Below are 21,950 nucleotides of genomic sequence, written 5' to 3' on the forward strand. Positions count from 1 at the left end.
TGCGGCGGCTTTTGATTTTTTGGTCATTTTTCCCATTATTCTCTTTTCAAAGCCCAGACCCATTTTAGAAAATGAAAACCAAGGTTGCCTGTTGCATTCATGGTGCAGGGCCCGGAACCTGAGGCACTGCCCTTTTAGGTATTTCTCTGTATTACTAAAGCTTTCCTGCAGCCCCGCCCCGGAACCACAGAGTCAAAATGTCTAGAACTTTCTCTGAGCCTCGACTCCTCTGAAACAGACAAGGAGTGCATGGTCTCATGTCTCCTTCTCTCAGTGAGGGGGTGACCCCTGAGCCACATGAGCGAGAGGAGGAGGTACAGGGGCTCTCGGGGCCACCTACAGGGCACCTGGCGTCCCCGTAAGGCCGAGGCGTAGATGTTAGGGCACAGAAAGGGTGCTGGCCGGGGACATCAGAAGGGAGTTCATGCCCCCTTGAATCCTGCCAGTTTATACCACAGTGTTGAGCTACAAAGTTACCAGCCGTGACGGCTCCACCAGAGCTGCCGTGGGCCTGTCCGGCGTCTTGTGTCCGCAGCTGAGAGACCCATGCGCCGCCCCTTCCTCCCTTCTTCTCGTTCTCTGCATGCCTGCTTTGTGTGCTGCTGGCCCCAGGAGGGGCGCTTGGCCTCCATGCACGCCTGCTGACAAGGAGCTGCGAGTGGGCGGGAGCCCCCCAGTTTCAAGGACCCAAATGCAAAGGGTGAGACCAGCTTAGAAGGAGAGAGGAAGGTGTCACTGGGTGAGATTGCGCATCTGTCTGGAAAAGATGGTCAACTCTGTGACATCCCCTTCTTGCGCCGTGGGGGCAGCGCCTGAAACTGGGTGGTCCCAAACTACCCAGCACCACCGACACAGACCTAGAGCGTCTCAGAGACAGCACAGTAGGTGGTCAGTCAGGTTCAAGCCCCAGTGGCCCATATGCTCCCCCAAGCACCCCAGGAGTCATCCCTGAGTACACAGCTGGGAGTAAGCCCTGAGCACCCCCCAGGTGTGGCCCCCAAACAGACAGGCCTATGGGAGCAAAGTCTCACTTGGAAGCAACAGTGATACTGTGAAAATGGCAAAGTTACGTGATTGTGGGAGGGCTCACGCTCACGCAGTTTCTTGTTGGACATCATGCTTCCTTCACGGTTGCCTGCAGTAACCAAAACTATGGATAAGGTTTGTACCTGCAGAACCCAGTGCAGCCCTCGCTTCTCTGGGGCCACACAGGAGGAATGAGGTGGTGCGGGTTTCTGGCCTAGGACGCTGCAGGGCTAACTGAAGGGGAGATGGGGTCCTCTCGGAAACAGCTAAGAGCAGAGTCTGTGGTCTGAGTCCAGTGGCCCGTACTGCCTACTGAGTTCTAGAAGCTCCAGGGAAAAAGTGTTATTGAAGGGTGCTTAGAGGTCGTGGGGAGACCAGGACCACATTGAGGTTGCCCCGAGAGTGCACCGGCGGCGAGGAGGCAGGGGACGCCCCTGCTGTTCTCGTTTGACAGTGAGGATGTGATCTTCACCTGCTGAGACATCCTGGGCTCTTCCTGTTAGACATCTGACCGTCTCGGTTCAGCTGCAATGGGAGCGGGCTGTAGAGGGGCATCAGAATGACGGCTGGGTCGGTCTGGTTAGACTGCGGGAAGCCCCAGGGCCACTCCACAGGGAGCTTCTAATATGAAGATGGTTTTCGAAAGATGTGGCGAGGGGGAAGACTTCAGTGATTGGAATTAGACACGGAGGAATCAGTATCACGTGTCAATCTGATGCCGTCTAACGCTGGGGTAAGAGGGGCTGATCTGGACTCGCATGGGGGGATATTCCAAAGGCTTCACCCCCCCCCCCCAAGGAGTCCAGGAATGCACTGGGTAGGGTCGAGGCCACCATAGGCTGCTGACTGGGAGGAGAGAACCGCTTGGAGGAAGGTCGAGCAGGTTGTGGGGGCTTAAGGGATTCGTCCAAGATCGTGTCAAGCTTTCTTGAATGTTCAAAGAGTTGATGGCATTCAGGCAAGAGGCTGTGTTTCTGTGAGAAGTTTTGTTTTGACCATACGGAGATGCAGGTGGAAAATAAAGATGCCAGGAAGCTTGGCAAAGCTCAGGGAGTCCCCAGCACTGGGCATGCTGGAGTTTGGGGGGTGGTCTTGTCTGTGAGTTCATTTGCGCACCCAGTTCTGAGCCTCAGGAAGATGGTGGCATGACCTCCTGTTGAGAAACAGGGAAAGCCGCCAGGCTGGTTCTGGAGCAGAGCAGGCACTGGGGCCGCAGAGAATCAGCATCTGGTCCGAGCAGAAACCCCTCCTGAGTTCAAAGGGCTGATTAGCCCATCACAGAAGACTGGGGCCTGGAAGAACAGTACCTCAGGGAAGGTGCCTGCTCACACACAGCCAACCCCAGTTCATTTCCAGCACTGCCCATTGTCGGACCTCACCAGCAGTGATCCCTGAGCACAGAGCCAGGAGTAAGCTCCAAACGCTGCTCGGTCTGACTCACCTCCCACGAAAGAATTCTGTGAGACCAGAGAGATGCTGCCTCAGTGGGCGGAGTGCCCACGTTACACCCGGGCACCACTGGGAAGGGCGCTGCATGTACCCCCCACCCCCGCCCCAGAAATAGAGGGCTGGTTGGCCAGGCTCAGAGGAGGGATGTCCCCAGTAGGGAGAATCACACAGGAGAAGATGCCTGGTTTGAGACAGCAGGGTCGTCGGGCCAGTAGCGCTCGCGTTACACCCCGCCACCACGTAGGGCTCCCAAACACCGTCAGAAGCGATCCAGGAGTAAGCTCTGAGCACAGCGGGGTGAGGCTCTGAAACTAAAAGGAACACGCAGAAGCAGCAGAGTGGTCCTGGGCACCCATGGCTTCTGAACGGTCATCACACACAGTTCAGTGCCGTGAGGCAACGAGAGACGGGGTGGTGCTGGGAGTCGGGGATGGTCGGGGGCCCTCAAGAAACTAGTTTATAGCAGAAGTTTGCAGCTGGCCCCAGGGCTGTGTGAGGCACAGCTGTATGAGATTAGTTAAGGAGCTGGGTAAGACTCTACAGATTGGACTGGGGAGAAAGCCCAGTGGTCTTGGATTACATTCTCTGTATGCAGGTGTCTGGGGTTCAGCCCCCTGTACCACATGGTCCCCAAGCACTGAGTCAGGAGTAGAGCGCTGCCAGGTGTAACCCCTGTTATAAAAAGACCTAGAAAGGTAATAAAGTGGATAGGAACTTGCCTTGTGTATCACTCACCCAGGTTCGAGCCCTTGTACTCCATGTGGTTCCTGCATCCCTACTAGGAGTGACCCCTGAGCACTGCTAGGTGTGACTTAAAACAAAAATCCCAATGGGAACTAGAGAGATAATCCTGCAGGTAGGATGCTTGCCTAGCATGCAGCCAGCCCAGGCTCAACCACCAGTATGGTTGCCAAAGCCCAGCCAGAGGTGATCCCTGAGTGCAGAGCCAGGAGTCAGCCCTGAGCACTGTGGGGTGTAGCACAGAAACAAAATGGCCAGAGATAGCACAGAGGGTAAAGCACTTGCCTTGCACGTGACTGATCTGTGTTCTATCCCTGGAACTCCATATGGTCCCACAAGCATGGCTAAGAGTGATCCTTGATCACAGAGCCAGAAGTAAACCTTGAGCACCACCGGGTGTGGTGCAGAAACAACACAATATTCAGATTCTAGCACTCAGCCTGGATTCAGAAGCCTTGAGTTAGAGGCAGGATATAAGTGTTAATATATTCCTTACCCCCACCCTCCATATTATTTAATCCAAGGAACATGATGTTTTAAGACTCTAGTAAAGGCAAAATCTCTGGGAAGGACTTCAGCGAAGGAAATGGAAAAAGAACAAAGAGGTAGGAAAAGGGGCTGGAGCAATAGCACAGCGGGTAGGGCACACAGCCTTGCACACAGCCGACCCGGGTTCGATTCCCAGCATCCCATATGGTCCCCCAAGCAGCACCAGGAATAACTCCTGAGTGCATGAACCAGGAGTAATCTTTGAGCATCGCCAGGTGTGACCCAAAAACAAACAAAAAAAGAGGTAGGGAAAGAACAGAAGCAAGAACATCAGAACTTCCACAAGGGCTGAGAAGAATTGAGCTGGGCAGATAGCCCAGGGTAGCGTTACACAGGAGCGTATGTGGGGAAGCCCATCCACTGCCTTTCCTGATTCATGCTCTGTAATGAACCTTATGTTTGAATAAGCAAAGACCAGAGCCATGCAACTAGACTGGAAGATGTAAATGTTTCTGAAAGGAATGAACCACCAAAACTAAAAGGTCCACAAGACACTTTGGAGGAAGTAGTTCCAGGTACAGTGTGAGGGCTTAATAAAAGTTACACCAGAGAGCTTTCTCTTACAAATAAGATTACTCCCCATCCGTGAAACCCAGTAGATAAAGCAAAAAGATAAACTGATGATGTGGGAAAGAGGAAGTAGCAGTAGTTAGCAGATGTGGGTAACTGATCACACCAGTGTGGGGTGTGCAAGCTGCAATGGGGCACTGACCATGACCCTGAGGCTTCTGTTGGCAGGGCAAATTGGAATGAAGCTTTCCTGCCGTTATCACCCATTAGCGCGTCTTCTGGGAATTTACCCGAAAGAGATCTTAGAAAATATGGAGAAACTGAAAGCAGAAAGTTGTTCAAAGTGACATTATTTATGACTGTGTGAAGAGGTTGGAGATAGTCTCAAAAGCCAGTAAGTAAATGGTTAAGTAACCCTGAGCAACCCATCATAATAAAGTCAGTGATTTTCATGGCTATCGGGAGAAATGTTAAGTTTCTGTTAAATGAAGAAAAGTAGGATACTAGACTGTCACTGTCATCCCGTTGCTCATCGATTTGCTTGAGTGGGCACCAGTAACGTCTCCATTGTGAGACTTGTTACTGTTTTTGGCATATTGAATACGCCACGGGTAGCTTGCCAGGCTCTGCCGTGTGGGTGGGATACTCTCGGTAGCTTGCCGGGCTCTCCGAGAAGGGCGGAAGAATCAAACCCAGGTCGGCCACGTGTAAGGCAAATGCCCTACCCACTGTGCTATCACTCCGGGATACTAGACAGTTTTAATTTTGTCTGAATTTTTATTTTATATATGTAGGTGTGTAGCATTGTGTATTGTGTGAATTTCATGGTTACGTGATTATGAAAATTACAAGAAAATCTGCTGAAGTGTTGGTAGCAACTTCACTGGGATGTGGAATTGTGGAAACTTCCACATTTTTCTGCATTTTTTACCTTTTTTTTCATCTAGATTGTGTATTACTAAAACTTCAAATTCTTACTTTCAAAGTAAGGCACAGACTTGCATACGGTTGGTTGCCATGTCGCTGCAGGAATGAGTACAGAGGAATGAACAGCGTAGCAGGGTGGCGGGCTGTCTCTGGAGGGGGAATGGAATGGAGCAGTGCTGCCACTGACCTGTGTTCTGGAAGAGAGGCCTGAGCTTTTGGCTTCCTGGATGCTTAGTTCAGCCTCTTCTTCCTTTCCAGGCTCCCCTTCCCAGCCCTGCGCTGACCGTGCAGAGGGAGTATTCCACTCTCTATCTGGAAGCTTCTTGTGAGTCCTCCACTAGGACAAGGGCTTGAATGAGGAGTCTTGGTCTGTGTTCTGAAATCGGTTCCTGTGGCTTCTGGCTGTGTCTGTGAAGGCAGGTGCATTGCCACAGGGTCTGTGACCATATGTGACACGGTTTGAAAGGGTACAAAATGCAATCCCAAGAGGCCACTAATAGGGCAGTTTGTGTAGAATGCTGGTCGCTGCGGGGGCACCAACTGTTCATTAAGAAATACAAATGGAGGGGCTGGAGCGATAGCACAGCGGGTAAGGCATTTGCCTTGCACTCGGCTGACCTGGGTTCGATTCCCAGCATCCCATATGGTCCCCTGAGCATTGCCAGGGGTGATTCCTGAGTGCAGAGTCAGGAGTAAACCCTGTGCATCGCCAGGTGTGACCCAAAAAGTAAAAAAAAAAGAAATACAAAAATATAAATGGTGGGGCTGGAGTGATAGCACAGCAGGTGGGGTGTTTGCCTTGCACACAGCCAACCCAGGTTTGATTCCCAGCATCCCGTATGATCCCCGAGCACCGCCAGGAGTAATTCCTGAGTGCAGAGCCAGGAGTAACCCCTGTGCATCATCAGCAAAAAAGGAAGGAAAAATAGGGAGATAATTGTTATTTTCTGTATTCTTTGCATTTGGGGGGCTACACCCACCGTGCTCTGGATCTGTTCGTGGTGCTGCTCAGGGCATTATGTGGTGTTGGGCATTGAACCCAGGCCTCCTGCCTGCAGGGCTGCACTCAGAACATTGACTTTGTTCTCCAGCCTCTCATTAAACTGTGGAAAGGAGGCGTGATCCTGCTTCTGATATGCATTTAAAAAAAAATGAGATGCCTAGCCAGAGATAGTATAGCAGATAAGGCGTGTGCCTTACACGCAGTCAACTTGGGTTCGATCCCCAGCATCCCACCGAGGAGTGATCCCTGAGCACAGAGCCAGGAGTAAGCCCTGAGTTTCACCAGGTTGGGGCCCCAAACCTCTTCCCCACCAAAAACAGAATTCAAAAACGAAAAACAAGATACAGTTCCTCCCCAAAGGATGCGGGTCTTGAGCAGTGCTGCCGCGCACTGTGGAGAGGGAGCTGTATGCGGCCGTCGTCGCGGCCCTCAAGGAGGTGGCGAGGAACTGGAGCTGGTCCACGGGACATTGAGTTGAAAAGACCTTCTGGGGCTCCCCTGAAGGACGCGCTGGGGAAACAGAGCTGCTGTTCCCCGGGCCTCAGGAAGACCTTGGTCTGGGGGTCCCTGAAGATTCTTCAAACTAGGACTGACTGGGTCAGCACCCCCAGAACTGGCCTCTACGGGAGCCTGGGCCAACTTAAAACCTGTGCTCTGCAAGGGCGGGGAACCAGGAGGCACAGGAGGCCCTTCCTGACTTAAGGCATTTTGCAGGCTCTGTAAGACAGGCTGCTTCCTCCCCAAGCACCTTCCTAGGGTACAGAGATAAGGGCCCGGTGTCTGCTGGACAACTTCCGCTTTTTGAGGAATAATCTTGGAAGTAAAATCTCATCTCATGTTTAATGCAAAGGAGAGCTGATTATACGTCTGCTATCCTTTTTCTTTAAATTGAGTTCTAAAGTTTGGGCTTTTAGCACTTAGAATGCCCTTTGAGCATAGTGTGTCTGGGAAATGTCTGCTAAGGTGAGATGAGGGCAGGACATGGATCTCACCTATTGCCGGTGCCAAGAAAAACTTTCAATAAGTATTTGTTGAATATTGTTTTGGAGGGTTTGTTTTTGTTTGGTGGGGGGGAAGGTTGTGTTTTGGCTGCATCACAGTGCTCAAGGATTACTCTCAGCTCTGTGCTCAGGGATTGAACCAGGTTAGCTGCATGCAAGGCCAGCACCTTAGGCTTCGTGCTCTGTCCGGCCCAGCCTGTTTGATACTGTTCATAAACAGGCGGTGGTCCACAGAACACAGGCGGCTTCCTCTGGGACCCGTATCTCCCAACGAATCATTGTAAAATTTTTAATCACCTTTCGCATTTTGGACACAATCTTTTTCCTTGTGAGGTCACTGTGCGGTGCAATCTTCACTTTTGTGTGCGTTTCACCTCTGAACATAGAAGTTGCCCAGTGCAGGTGTCTGGTTGAGGTTAAGGAATTGTTGCTTTCAGCATTGTCACTTTCAGCCTTGTTGCAGTTGACAGAATTGAATCCCTCCCATTTTACTGTTTCCCACTAATCGCAAAATGCAGTGAAACAGTGAAATCTTAGAAACAAGCGTGGCCATGCCAACAAGGAAAGGGATGCCCAAATCCGGCTGTCAGGTGCGTTTCAGACTCTTAACATCTTTGTCTCAGAAGCAGCGCCCAGTGCCCAGGTGGTCTGGGTTCGGAAGTCAGTGCCAGGAGAGCTGAGAGCAGCCTGGAGTAGCATCACCGTTTCCCGGGTAGCTGAGCAGGAGTGAGAGCGCGCGGGTAACCACAAGGATGCTCTGTGGGCACATGCGCCGAGATGCTTCCTGACTAGATCGGTCCCTTACTCTCTCAAAGCAGCTTTCTCTGAGCACTGACTCAGAACCGACTCAGTTGGTGCTTGGGAAGCTGCCCGCCACGGGGCCTGGGGGGAACTAGCTGCTGTTGGAACCCTTCTCGGGCTGGACTCCAGGGCTCCGTCTTCTGCTCTTGGCCCCCGAGCCCACGCTGTTGCGCTAACCTGCAGCGTCTCTGTGCTTCTCTTCTTACCTCTTTCCCCTTCTCTTTCCCTTTTGCTGTGGTGTGTCCAGAAAAGGAAGTCGAGTTCCAGCGTGCACCTAATGGTGAGCCTTGCCTGCCCACCCATCGCCCACTCCATGCTGCCTGCGCCCGCCTGCCAGCCACGCAAACTCATGCTGTCATATGCGTGTGCTCCACTCATCCTCACTGCATGTCTGTGCTGTGTGGGCAGGTGCGGCCCGGCCTGCCAGGCGGGGGCCATTGCCCGAGGTCACATGGTGACCTTCAAAAACAAAAGTAACGAAAGGGCACTGGAATGTGCACAGGGCGCCCCTGCCACCAAGTGTGAACTGCCGTCAGCTGGGCAGGAAGTGAAGCTGGTAGGAACTCGGGGCCAGAGGGCAAGCACCGGCGTGACGGTCCCTCGCTGTGGAGCACCTGTGGGCATTCAGTGGGCAGAGGTGCTGGCTGGAGGGTCAGGGCTATGAACTTGCATCCCGACCTTTCTGCTGTGCCAGTGCCCAAGGTTCCATCCTGCCTACCCAGGGGAGCAGCTAAAACATCGCAGCGGAGGCCTCTGGGTCATGGGACACGACAGCTGGAACCATTGTGAAGCCCGTGGTAAAAGCTAGTGGAGGCCCAGCTAGGGCCAGCCCCTCCTCTGCAGATTCGGGCAGGTTTCCCAGGCACCTTGTTGTTCCCTGGGGTCTCTATCCCCTGGGGCTTTGTAGGCAGGACAGTCTTCTGTGGTCAACCCTGGACGGGAGGTCCATGTCAGCTCAGAGGGTTCCGTTCCTTCCCGGGGCCGGGGAATGCGGGAGTGCAGAGTCACGTGGTCTTACTGAACTCGGCAGCCTATGACTTCTGGGTGCCTCTGGCAGCGGTCCCAGAGACCAGGAGCTCTTGTGCTGGACGTGAGGCTGCACATCTAGCCCTGGCTTATGGGATGTGTCAGCCATCAAGAGGAAGCTGATGGTGGAGGTCTTCAGGATGAGGCCTCCAGGAGAGTGGATAGGTTTTCCATGTGTCCTCAGTAACGCCAGGATGCCCCCTCACCTGTTGAGGGGCTGGCAGGTCTTCTGGGCCTCTGGGGTGGAGGAGGACACTGGTCAGGGGATCGTTATGAGGCAGATTGTGATGACTCCCTAGGCTGGTGAGCAGCCTTCCTCCTCCCTCACCGTCCTCCACCCGCAGTGCTCCCAGGGTCACATAAGCCCAGTTCTCCCTGCCGTTCACAGTGTGGGCCTGGGGGGCGTCCTGGGGTCCTGGTAGTGGGCCTTCAGCCACACCTCCACTCGGAGCCCGCCGCCCCTCTTTGGGGCCCTGCCCTGGCTCTTGTCAGGCTGGAGTGCCAGCTGCACAGGACTGCCCCGTCCCCGAGGCCACTGGGTCCGTTTGGTATCCTCGCAGTGAGAGTCCACCCCTTCTCTCTGGACACTGTCTCCTCGGCCAGGTTCTTTCCTTCTTTCTTTCCTGACGAAGCTGGAGTTTGAAGGGAAAGAAAACGCAGGTGACAGGTTGGAAGGGCAGCAGGGGCCCGAGAGACAGGGACCCAGTGTTACCATGTGCTCTTCTGCTTTCTTGGAAATCTCCCCAAATTCTTTGGGGTCATAAATGAGGGTGCAGCGGCTCAGCCCCTGGCATAAGTGGCGAGTTCTGGAGAGATGCTTCGACACGAGTCTGAGGAGTGGATTCCCCCCTTGAGGACACTCCGGACTCCTCCGAATGTACCCCTCACCCATCATCTCTTCCCCCCCCCCCCTTGCCCCATCTGTGTAGCCTGATGGAGGCCGCCTCAGATCACACGCCTCCGGGCCAGACCAGGGGGCAAGGGAGGTCTGGGAGTCTGACCTGAGCGGCTGAGGGCTCTCGAGGAACTAAACCATCTGTTTTCTTGTCTCAGCCACAGAGCAACAACAAAAACAGTCTCGTAAGCCCAGTCCAAGAGCCCGCGCCCTTGCAGACGGCCATGGTACCTCCTGACTACGGCTTCCCCGCCCGCCCCTGGCTGCTTCCCGCTCCTTCCTGCCCTCCTCTTGCCTACGTCTGGGCCTCTCTCAGCCCTCATTGCCCTGCTTGGCAGTGCTCCTTCCTGCATGACAGAGCTGCTCCCCTCCTCGCTGTGGGGCCGGGAAGCGGGGTCAGGGCTCGGCAGAGCTCCCTAGCCCCAGGTTGGGCCCACAGGGGGCGGGGGCAGGGGAAGGAAGTTGAGTTCTTGGAAAAGGAGAGGGCCAGAGACGTCTTGGGTCGTCTCCATGTGTTCTCAGAGGCTGCCCGTAATCCCCGCCTCAGCCTCTTCGTCTCAGGGCAGACCAGGAGCAGAAAGGGTGGGGCGGGATCCCCCGCCTCTGTGCTGAGGCCTGTAGGTTTCCGGAGCATCTGCGCTCTGGCGCTGACTTCTGTGGGGGCTCACCCCGGGCCGTCTGATCTCTGAGCTCCCTCTGCTTGTGGTGGCTCACTGCAGGGGAGCAGGGGGGTGGCCGGGGGAGAGGGGCACATGGCACTGCCGTTCCTCCTTCCTGCTACCCTCCTGCTCCCGGATGTGGTGCCTTAGGGACAGGAAGTCTGAGGGAGGCAGGCAGCTCTTCGGCCTTGCTTGCTGAGGGGCCCCCTTGGGTGTTCCTGGGAGACCTTCCTTTGCTCTCGCTGCGTCCCTGCCTCTCACACACCCCCTGATGAACACTGTCGGCGGGGGCCAGCCTCCGCCCTCAGTCTGCATGCCTTATGGGGAACGTTCGCGCAGAACTCACAGGGTGAGGGCCCGCCAGGGCCATGGTACAGTGGGAAGACGCTTGCAGTGACCCGGGTTCCATCCCCGGCACCACATATGGTCCTCTTGAGCACAGAGCCAGGAGTGAGCCCTGAGCACCACCAGGTGTGGGTTCCATCCCTCCCAAAACCAAGCTGGCGAGGTGAGGGGCACAGACTGTCCCCTCGGCTTCCCCAGTGACCTGCTTCCATTAAGTACCTGCTTCTCCGCACCCAGAACCATCCCCAAGTTGGGGATATCTGAGATGTCTGGAGCCCAGTTGAGCCAGGGTGTCTGTGGGGTCAGACGGCTGGGGCCAGCCTCAGTGGTCATCGTCGGGTGTATGAAGGTGCTGGGCTAGCGGCTGGGGGCCCTCAGGGAGGAGCTGTCAGCGCAACCCCAGGTCAGGAGATAACTGTCATCTTCTCTCACAGGAACCCCAAACCACCGTGGTCCACAATGCTACAGATGGAATCAAGGTGAGTGACACTGAGCCACCCACTAGCCGGGTCACAGGGCCCAGGGGCCTGCAGCCACCGGAACTGGGGGACTGCTTGCCGGTCCACTCCCTCCAGGGCCTTATTCTTTAGCGATCTTGACCTCAGGCTCTAGAGCCAGACAGATCGGGTGAGAACCCCAGGCCACCACTCAAGCTTCTGCCACTCTCTGCCCTGGTTTCCTTTTTTGTAAGTTGAAAGTAACAGTTGAACCTTCCTCTGTGAATTATGGCGTTTGAAAGAGAGCAAACCCTAGGCAGAAAGGCAGGGAAGAGGGAATCAGTCCCCAGCACCTTCCCCCAGGCCTCATGCCTCTGTCCCCTCAGTACCCTTGTGACTTATTTTTACTACCACTGAAACAGACTTATTGGGTCCTAAACCATGCATGTTTTACAGGGGTGACAAGACAAAAATCACTCTCCACAGGTATGTGTGAGAGGTTTAAAAATTAAAAAGTGCCTAATCAGTAAGAACAGTCCAGTAGCGGTGAGTACAGGAAAGAAGACGGGGAGAGAGAACTACACGCCTTGAGCTAAGACCTAGGCCAGGGCTTCCTGCTGGAGGTGAGACTTGAACTAAAAGCGAGACGGTAGGAAGGAGACAGCCAGGCAGATCCAGGGCAGAAAGCCCAGCACAGCCAGTGTGGGTGGAGTGAAAGGAATACAACAGGACATTTCTAGCAGGCCTGGGCTGGAGAGAGCTCAGAGGGCTGAGCATGTGCTTTGCAGATAGAAGGCCGAGGTTTGAGTCCCAGCATTGCACGCGCCTCTGAGAATCGCCAGGTATAACCAAAAAAAAAAAAACAAGAGTTGAAGCTGGGGGACTGGGGGAGCAAGAGCAGGGGAGGAAGCTGAGGGTTGAGCAAGCCTGAGTGCAGGACCTGCTGTTCCAGCAGTGCCCGAAACCACTGGAGCTTCTCAGCAGAATGATCAGATCTGCTTTGCACTCTAAAAAGCTGCTCTGGGTTCTGGGCAGGAACAGCGGGGAGCGAGCAAGCATGAAGCCGGCCAAGCCCCGGAGGCTATTGGAACTCAGGTAGGGAGTGTTGGTAGTTGCGCATTGAGGGGAAGAGCTGTAGGCTTGATGGGGCCGAAGCAAGTACAGCAGGTAGGACACCTGCTTGCACGCAGCCCATCCCCAGCGTGCTAAGCCCCTAAGCACTCCCAGATGTAATTCCCTGAGCACTGAGCCAGGAGTAAGACTTGTGCAGCACTGGGTGTGACCCCTGCACCTCCCCCCACAAAAAAAAAAAAGACAGGATTGATTTGGGAGCTAGAGGCAACAAATTTTTATTTTAGGTTGGAGAGCAGAGATAGGAGGGAAAGAGATAAAGAACAAAACCAACCCAGCGTCGGTCTCAGAAGATGATTCTGTGTTAGCCTGAGTAATCGGATAAGTGGTGCCGTCTGCCGAGGGGCAGGCAGAGCTCTGTGAGGGCCATTGGTCGGAGTGGAAGCAGCCCGGGACGGTTCTGCCTCGTGCTCGCGGAGGGGCACTTTCTCCATTCTCGTCTGGCTTGGCTCCCCGGGTCCTGAGCTCGAGTATATAGCAACATGTTCTCTTTGGCTGACAGGGCTCCACAGAGAGCTGCAATGCCACCACGGAGGACGAGGACCTCAAAGGTAGGTGCTGCCCGTGATTGGGGAAGGGACCCCAGCAGCGTTCCAGGTATTGGGTTGCTCCCAGAATCGACCTTGGGGGTTCACCAAGCCCCAGGAGAAGGGGCAGGGTTGGGGAGGGGACAAAGATCAAGCACATGCCTTGTGTGTGTAAGGTCCTGGATTTGATCCCCAGCACCACAAAAATAAATAAACACATCATCAAAGATCTGAAGCCCGTCTGGTATCATTGGGGTATCACCATGTCCTTGAACCCCAATCTGGAAGAGCCAAACCAGAGCTTTTCCGGGGCTCCCCGGGGCCAAGACTCAGCACTCTTCCTGTCATTGATAATGCAGTGACAGTGGCAGTCAGGGACAGCAGAATCCCCATGAAGGAGCCCAGACCACCGTCACGAGACTCGAGCGAGTGAACAGTCATCCCACTTGGCCCAGGACTGAGGCAGTTCCCAGGATGTGAGACTTTCCCTTGTAAACTGGACCAGGCCTAGACACGTCGGGATGAGTAGTTGGTCCCACTCATCGCAAAGCCCCGTCACTAATAATGGGCTCCGAACCACATGCGGCCCGGGTGTGGTGGCCCTGGCCTCAGGCTGTGGGAGGGCTCGGCAGACCGCTCCATGGGGAAACTCGTGGTCCAGCTCTTGGTCCCTTTGCCTGTAGTAAGGAGCACTCAGAAAAGATGATATTGGACTAGAAAGAGTGATAAGTGGGTAAGGCACATGACCAACCCTGGTTCAATCCCCGACATTCTATATGGTCCCCACCCCGAGCACGGCCAAGAGTGATCCCAGAGCACAGAGCCAGAAGTGAGCTCTGAGCACTTCCAGATGTGGCCCAAAAACCAAGAGAAAAAAGATGGTGTTTTGTGGTGAGAGCTCTGCTACAGCAGGTGGGCGATGGCCTTGAATGCAACCAGCCCAGGTTCAATCCCTGGAACCCCATATGGCGCCCGGTGCTCTGAGCCCTGCCAGGAGTAAGCCCTGAGCATCGCCAGGTATGACCCAAAAAACAGAAAAAAGTGGAGATTTTGCTCGACAGAGTTAAAAGAGCTTGCCCAGAGGCAATACCCAGGCACCAAGTCTTCCGGGCACCAAAAAAAAGAGAAAGCGAAGTGGGACCAGAGAGAGGAGAGTGCAGGGGATAAGGGGTTTGCCTTCGCAGATGACCCGGGTCTGATCCCTGGCACCTCATAGAGCCCTGCCAGGGGAGATTCCTGAGCACTTCCAGGAGTGGCCCCCAACCAACCAGCAAGCAGGAAGGTGCTCGGGGATGCCGGGGGTCACGGCTGGCTCAGTGTCGTCTGGTGATGCTGTGGCATGAGGGGCCCCTTCACTGGAATCCTGGCCTTGCAGAGCAGGTGCCTGGGGCAGGCCCCCTCTGGCAGCCCAGGGCCAGGCACCTTCCTGGGACTCTTGGCTGGGAGGCCTCTCTGGCAGAGGCAGCGGCGTGGGATGTGACCCAGCATCCCCGGCAGCCCGAGGCATTCAGTGCCTGGGCTCCTCAGTGCCACGGGCCTGGGTCCGGTCCGGCTTGCTCGCTCACCTGCCTTGTTCTGTTTGTTTTGGCTGCCCTGCCCTGCCCTGCCCTGCCCTGGCTGGCTAGCTGCCCCGCTCCGCACTGGGAATAGCAGCTCGGTGCCCGAAGGACGGAGCTCCCGGGACAGGACAGCCCCCTCCGCAGGCATGCAGCCCCAGCCTTCTCTCTGCTCCTCAGCCAGTAAGTGTGAGGGAGGCACATTCTGGCTTCCGTCTCCCTGGCTCGTCCTGAAGCCACCGCAGGGACACCCCATCCCTTACCTCCCAGCCTCCAGCCCAGCTTAGGATGCTGGCCTCTGCCGGGTGGGGGGTGAGGGTGAGATGGACGAGCAGGGTCTGGAGAGAAGGGGAGAGCACCCGGGCGGGCGGGTGGGAGCCAGAGGTCGGGGCCAGGGGGGGAGGGGGAAAGGGGGAGAGGCCCAAGCGGAAAGGCCTGTTGGGTTGTGGCATTTCCTGAGTCTCCGTCTGATCGTCCTGCTCAGGGGCCTGGGGTGAGACGGGCCTGCCCCAGCTACAGCACCTTCAGGGTGATGTAGTATCAGTCTCACAGAACTTGCCTCTTGTCCTCTGTAAAATGGGAAGGAAATAGTACCTACCTCCTGGGAGATGGGAGAGCATCAGGATAGGGCGCCCTGCTGGTGAGTGGTAGCTGGCGTTTTTGTCTCGAGTCCTGTCTGTGTTGATATGACGCATTCGTCTGCTTCTTTGCCTCCTACCGTCTCTCCTTTTAGAGTTTCTTATCCCGGTCCTCTGAGCTGGGAGACGGGGTGTGTGGGTCATGCCATGTCCACGTCGGCCTCTTCAGAGTGGCTCGAGCTTTGAACCTGCCACTGGCTCGCCTGGAGAGGCCCCTGGATGATGCTCATGGGTCTGCCCCTCTGGCTGCGCTGCCCTCTCCCAGCTGCGCCCCTTAGCTGTGCCGTCCAATGCTCATGTTTGTCTTGCAGCCTCTCGCGGCTGTGAGGAAAGGCTTGTGGCCTGGTGTGGTCTGGGGGCTCCAGTCAGGGCCACTCTAAGCTCAGCCCGAGCCCTCCCTCCCCCCGATGGCACCCTCTGCTAACAGCGGTGCTCCCCGTGGGTGCAGAATGTCAGCAGAAGCTCCCCTGCTTAAGACAGGGTGAGGGCTCCGAGGGACATGCCCTGCCTGGCACTCGAGTCGGTGTGAGCTTGACGAGAGAGGCTCAAGTTAGGAGAATGTCGAGTTCCTTTTCCTTTGTCCCAGAAAAGCCTTGTGGAAGAGGTGGTAAGCGAGGTCACAAAGAGAACTGAGCGTCCCCCCAGGGCTCTACCCATCCTTTCTGGAATCTTATGTGGGGCTCCATTTGCTCTCCGGGACCCTGGGGTTGAGGCTGAGACCCGGCTGAGCCCCTTCAGACATGAGAAGTCAAGGGTGAAGGAAGCAGCCAAAGGGGGGATGCCCTTAGAGAGGCTGACCATGCCCGGGAAGGGTTGTTAACGCCGGTCTCCCGACCAAGGCTCTGGGCTTCTGGGAACGGGAGGGCTACAACGTGTCCATGAGGGAAACGGAGGCACAGGCCAAAGGACGCAGCAGTGGGTGCAGAAGAGGGGGTGGGCTGGGCAGGAGGGCAGGCGGAAGGGTGGGCAGGCAATGCAGGGTCGTTGCAGGCAGAAAGGAGGGGCAGCTTGTCCGTCATCACTGGGGGTTTCCGTGCCTGGGGCGCACCCTCACCCCACACCGGTAATGGCTGGATTCTCTTTTGTTTCTTCCCACAGTGCGCAAACAGGAGATCATTAAGATCACGGAGCAGCTGATCGAGGCCATCAACAATGGGGACTTTGAGGCCTACACGTGAGTAGCCCCATTTCGTTGAGACCCAAGTCGTCTCTCAAGGTGGTTTTTTTTTTTTGGTTTTTGGTTTTTTTTTTTTCCTTTTCCCAAAAAGCTGCAGCTTAGGGTCCTGGGGAAAGGGAATGCCGGCCCTCAGGCAGGTTTGAGTCAGCACCAGGCCCCAGGCTGGGAGCCCTTCCAGGAAGATGCGTCCACACAGGGCCCGGCTGTGGGCTGACAGGCAGCCCGAGTGGGGACGCAGCCAGCTAGTCAGGCCTGGCCCACAGCTCCCCTGCTGCTGCCGGCAGTTTCCACACCCTGACCGGGCAGAAAGGCAGGTAATTCGCGGCAAAGACTGACAGGCTGCTTTTTTCCCACCCGCAGGAAGATTTGTGATCCAGGCCTCACTTCTTTTGAGCCCGAGGCTCTTGGTAACCTCGTGGAGGGGATGGATTTCCATAAGTTTTACTTTGAGAATCGTGAGTGGGTTCGTGCTGCTGATATACTCCTGCCTGCCCCTTCACCTCCTCTGCCTCTGTCCCTGCTCACCTCCTCCTCTTCCCAGTCACCCCTTTCCCTTTACTTGATCTGCCTGCTGCACCCTGGTCTGCGTGCTTGCCTCCTCGGCCTGCCCGTGGTCCCAAATCAGCGCCTGCAGTGGGCCGCTCCCAAGCCCGTGTGTGTTCCGCAGCTACCTCCCAGCCATGCCAGTGGCCACGGTTGGGGAAGGGGGGTGGTCACTGTATTTCTGTAGGCCTCACCTCTTTCCGAGCCAGTTGGAAACGTTTGTGATTAGATGATAGTGGGCTCAGCAAGTACTGACGAAGCTGGAAGGCTTCTCAGCAGGAGGGCACGGCAGCCAGGATCGGGAGCCACCAGCAAGGAGCAGGGCACTGGTGGGGGCATGAGAGATGGCGGTAGCTAGGGTCCCCCTGAATGCCAGAGGGAACAGAAGTCCTGGCTGGGGGGACATTGGGACTAGGGGGACACTCCAGAAAGTTCATGGAAGGTCCAGGGGATGAGAAACTGAATAATTACCTCATCCATCTTGTCTCACTCTCCTCTTTCCTTTTTTTATTTTTCCTCCTCCTTTTCCCCTTTATCCTGGGCCTTTGCCATCCTGCCTGAGATTTACCGTAGTTTCCCGTTAACTACCACCCTCTGTTTCTCTGCTACAAAAGTCAGCTCTTGAAGGACTTCCAAAAGTTGCCAAAAGCAACTCATTAGTTTATAGGAGCCCTGGGCATGGTCTCGTTCAGGGGATGGTCTCATGCGAGCCCTGTCTGACACTTGGGCCAAACTGACTTAGTCACATCAGCACATTCTGCACGGCCCTTGCTGCCATTCGACAGTCTAACTTCTCCCCCCAAGAAGGTCCTGGGAACCTTAGAAAGATCCTAAACTTGGTGCTTCAACTTTGGCGGGTGTTTTGGTTGGTTTTTGTTCTTGGGCCACACCTGGCACTACCCCAGAGCTCCTCTTGGTTGCGTTTGGAGGTGGTCCCTCCTGGCAGGACCATTGCTGGGGATCAAACACCTGCTCATGCGCCAGCCTTTGAGCTTCCTCCTAGGCAGGGGTTCTTTGGGGATTTTTTTGTGTTGTTCTTTTTTTAATTCTAGAAATGCTTTCAGTCACACCGATGTGCTCAGGGGCTGCTCCCAGCTTAGCGCTCAGGAGTCACTGCTGGTAATGCTGGGAGACTTTGCTGTGCCAGGGTTCCAGACTAGGCCTCTGGTTTGCAAAGCCTGCACACAGCGCATGCCGTCCACACCACACAGTGCAGGTGGGGTTTTTGGTTTTTCATCACAAAGCAACCCTTCTTTTTCCTTTTGGTTTTGATTTGGGGCCATAGCTGGCGGTGCTCAGGGCTCACCCCTGGCTCTGCACTCAGGAATTTCTCCTGGCCATACTCAGGGCACCATATGGGGTTCCAGGGCTCGAACTCAGGTCGGCCACATGCAAGGCAAACGCCCTACCCTCTGTACTACCACTCCAGCCCCACGAAGCAACCCATCTTATGATTCCAATCATCAGCCCAGGAAAGTAGAGAGACCATAGGCTTTAGTCAAGAATCAAATGATCCGGAGTCCCAAGGTAGTGTTATTTGGTCAAATTCTATTTACTTAACCTCCTTGAACCTATTTTTCTTACAATGAAGGATATACTATGGGCCAAGGAATATGTGTCTTGCATGTGAAACCCTCAGCATGTCTGATCAGCAGAGTCACAGGAAATGAGGCTCCAGAGAAGAGGCCTCACCCGTGCCTCTGTGCCAGACCCCGAGTTCGATTCCTGGCACTGCAAAAACCAAGCCAAATCAAAAACTGCTGTTCAGCACCATTTCCACCTGTCTCTGAGACTAATGTGGGGTTTCCTGGCCCCGGGCAGGGTGGGGGATGAGGAGATGCCCAGAATGGTTGCTGGAAAGAGGGTGAGACTTGAAAGCGCATATTGGGAGGAGAATGCCTGTGTCCAGGCTGTGCGCTCTTACATGCCCTGCCCTGCCCCTGCAGTTCTGTCCAAGAACAGCAAGCCCATCCACACCACCATCCTGAACCCACACGTCCACGTGATCGGGGAGGAAGCAGCTTGCATCGCCTATATACGCCTCACCCAGTACATCGATGGGCAGGGCCGGCCTCGAACCAGCCAATCAGAGGAGACTCGGGTCTGGCATCGCCGGGACGGCAAGTGGCTCAATGTCCACTATCACTGCTCAGGGGCCCCTGCCGCACCGCTGCAGTGAGCTCAGCCACAGGTGCACCTGGAGGGGGGGCAGGAGGGGCCGGGATCCCTGGGGTCACACACTGGGGGAGGAGGACCAGGCCGTCATGGGGGGATGATGGAGGCTCGACACTGGGCCCGTAATAAGTCATGCTCTGAAATGAGGTGGACTTGGGTCTGGCTCCCAGCTCTAAACTTGAGGATGTCAAAGAGGTTATTTCCTCTCCCTTGGTTGCAGTTTGCTTGGCTGCAGCTGTCAAAAGGCGAGGGGCAGGGGGCATCCCCTCTGTAACCGAGTCATAAGGACTCCGGATATTTCAAAGTAGAGCATCCAGAGAGTACTCTGCCAGTGTGAGGCTATGTGACTGTTATTGCGTCTTTCTTTTGGGGTGGGGATCAAAGCGGGGGCCTCCATTCAGTGGCACATGCTCTGCCACCGAGCCATCCCCCGGCCAGCACTGCAGTCCTAGCTTCTCCCTGGTCCTCTGCCTTCTGGAGCAGCCTTGGGCCGGTGTGCGCTCTGTGCCCCTGGACCACGTTTGTGTGCTCATTGTTCTCTGTTTGACAGGGACATTAGGAGATCCCAGCTGGAGGTCGAACCTTCGCAGCCAGTGGCTCTGGAGGGCCTGAGTGTCAGCGGCAGTCCTGTTCGTTTGAGGTTTAAACAATTAAATTACAAAGCGGCAGCAGCCAATGCACGCCCCTGCATGCAGCCCTCCCGCCCGCCCTTCATGTCTGTCTCTGCTGTACCGAGGTGTTTTTTACATTTAAGAAAAAACAAAAAAAGAAAAAATTGTTTTAAAAAAAAAAGAACCCATACCATGAGGTGTTCTGAAACCACGATCTAGCCGTTGGGCTGGCAAGAAGGCAGGAGTTGGTATGACGCCCATCCTGGCATGCGCAGCGGGTTCACCCTGAAGCCTGAAGAGGTGAGCTCGGCCTCTGGCCTCCACAGACACAGGGGGACCAGGCAAGGACTCTGACAGAGCTTTGGGGGCTGTGACGAGATGGCAGCCCCTCAAGTGGCCTGCCCGCCTCTGCCCGGGAATGGACTTCTTCAGAATGTGTGGAGGCGAGCAGGAGGAGGCCCATGAGAGCAGTGGGCCATCAGACCTACTTGGAGAGAACGCAGTGGTCTCGGGCTGCCGCCGAGGCAGCTGAGATGCCATGGCCTCAGGACCGAGGGGCCAGGCGTGGCCGTACTGTTGGTTTGGTATAGAGGAAAGAGAATTGGTGCTGCAGAAGTGTGTCCGCTACCAAGCTGATGAGAAACCTCGTGTTAGTCTGACATGCACTCACTCATCCATGTTTATAGGATGCACCGTGCACCCTGCTAGGGAGGCCCCGTCCCTGCCGCTGGGAAGGGGGAGGGGTTGCTGCTTTCGCTTCCTGTTCGTTTTCTTAACAACTTAGCAAGGAAAGAGCCTGTTCAGGGCTGCCTTGCTGCCTTTGGCAGTTCTCTTTCTGTGCTCATTTGGACCATCTTTGTCTTGCCTTTCCGTGGTGGTGGTCCCTGTGCTGACCCTCCTCTGGGCCTCAGTGCTCTGCCAAGTGCCCCCATGGGATGGGAGGAGTGAGGTCCCAGAGTCTGTGGTGGTTTCTATGCATCGGGGCAGCCCTCAGGGCGGCCTCCCTTCTCCCTCTTGCCTTGCTCGTCCATCTCTTTTCTTGTCTGAGAATGATCTGATGGCTCGAGCAAGAAGAGAAGGTCTCCTCTGACAAACTGCAGTATAGCGTTAACTGCTGGACAATCTGCATGGGCGTCACCCCCTCTCACCTGCATGTACCCAAAAGAGGGGTCCAGAGCCAAAGCTCCTACAGTTACTGTTCCTCTCTCTGCTCAAGGAGTTTCATTCCAGGAGGGAAAGATCTGTGCTCTAAGCAGATAGCAGAAAACAATCCCAGAGGAGCAACTGGTTATGGCCTTGATTCCCCTCTCCCTCCACCCCCCCAAACAACTGTGCAGATCTGTCTGCACAAATGTCCGCACTCTTGGGGAGGACGTGGTTAGACCTCAGCTCCCTGGACTACCTTCAAGGAGACACAGGAGCCGGGAGAAGAGGCAAAGGTACTGTTGTACTTTGGAACCAGCTGAGAAGAGAGCAGACTCACAGGTGCTGGTGCTTGGATTTAGCCAGGCTCCTCCGAGCGCCTCATGCATGCCCCGGCCCCTGAGCCCCTTTCTGCCCTGCAGCCTGTAGTACCAGCACGCAGACACCTTCACCATCAGGTTCGGTTTTGCTGGCTTGAAGACAAATGGTCTTAGAGTTCATTAAGACCCATAGCTCCATATGGCTGCCCCAGCCCCACTTCTTAGCATTCTTATTCCTCTTCTGGGGCTAATGTCAGCATCTATAGACAATAGACTATTTAAAAAAAAAAAAAATCACCTTTTAAACAGGAAATGGAAGGCATTTGATGCAGAATTTTTGCATGATGACATAGAAATAATTTAAAAATAATTAGTGTTTGTTCTGAATGTTGGTAGACCCTTCATAGCTTTGTTACAATGAAACCTTGAACTGAAGATATTTAATAAAATAACCTTTAAACAGTCCTTTGTGTTAACTTCTGCCGGAGCCTTATGGATGGAAGAGGTGTGGATTTCAGCAGCCTGGGTTACAAGGCTTCAGAGGGACAAATGTACCTTCTCCCACACCGTTTGAGCGTCCTGAGAAGAAAACTTTGTAACTCAGCCTTGCCACGGGTCCCTGGGAAATGCTGGGCGAGTTTGGGGTCGGTGGACTGACTTGAACGCGGGGCTAGAGGGCTTGCCCGCCCCCTCCCCTCCAATGCGCCTGCCCGGCTCCCCCCGCGTGGCCTCAGTGGGCGAGCCCGGCCCCGCCTCGCTC

General features: G+C 55.2%; 1 protein-coding gene across 21 annotated transcripts in view; it reads left to right on the forward strand.

Moving 5' to 3' along the window:
* CAMK2G (calcium/calmodulin dependent protein kinase II gamma) overlaps positions 1-21,655 on the forward strand; it is a 56,492-nt gene extending 34,837 nt beyond the window's left edge. For 2 of the 21 annotated variants that reach the window (XM_055133424.1, XM_055133427.1), the window contains 9 exons: positions 8,255-8,287; positions 10,087-10,155; positions 11,367-11,411; positions 13,003-13,051; positions 14,653-14,766; positions 16,320-16,395; positions 16,759-16,853; positions 18,888-19,132; positions 19,667-21,655. In XM_055133424.1, coding sequence (XP_054989399.1) covers positions 8,255-8,287; positions 10,087-10,155; positions 11,367-11,411; positions 13,003-13,051; positions 14,653-14,766; positions 16,320-16,395; positions 16,759-16,853; positions 18,888-19,120 — 714 coding nt within the window. In that variant the 3' untranslated portion in view covers positions 19,121-19,132; positions 19,667-21,655. Of the gene's footprint in view, positions 1-8,254; positions 8,288-10,086; positions 10,156-11,366; positions 11,412-13,002; positions 13,052-14,652; positions 14,767-16,319; positions 16,396-16,758; positions 16,862-18,887; positions 19,133-19,666 lie in introns of those variants that run through there. The other 19 variants (XM_055133432.1, XM_055133437.1, XM_055133426.1 and 16 more) reach the window with 12 other exon arrangements.
* The last annotated feature ends 295 nt before the right edge of the window (positions 21,656-21,950 follow it).

Source organism: Sorex araneus, chromosome 3, assembly GCF_027595985.1.
Source record: "Sorex araneus isolate mSorAra2 chromosome 3, mSorAra2.pri, whole genome shotgun sequence".
Lineage (NCBI taxonomy): Eukaryota > Metazoa > Chordata > Mammalia > Eulipotyphla > Soricidae > Sorex > Sorex araneus.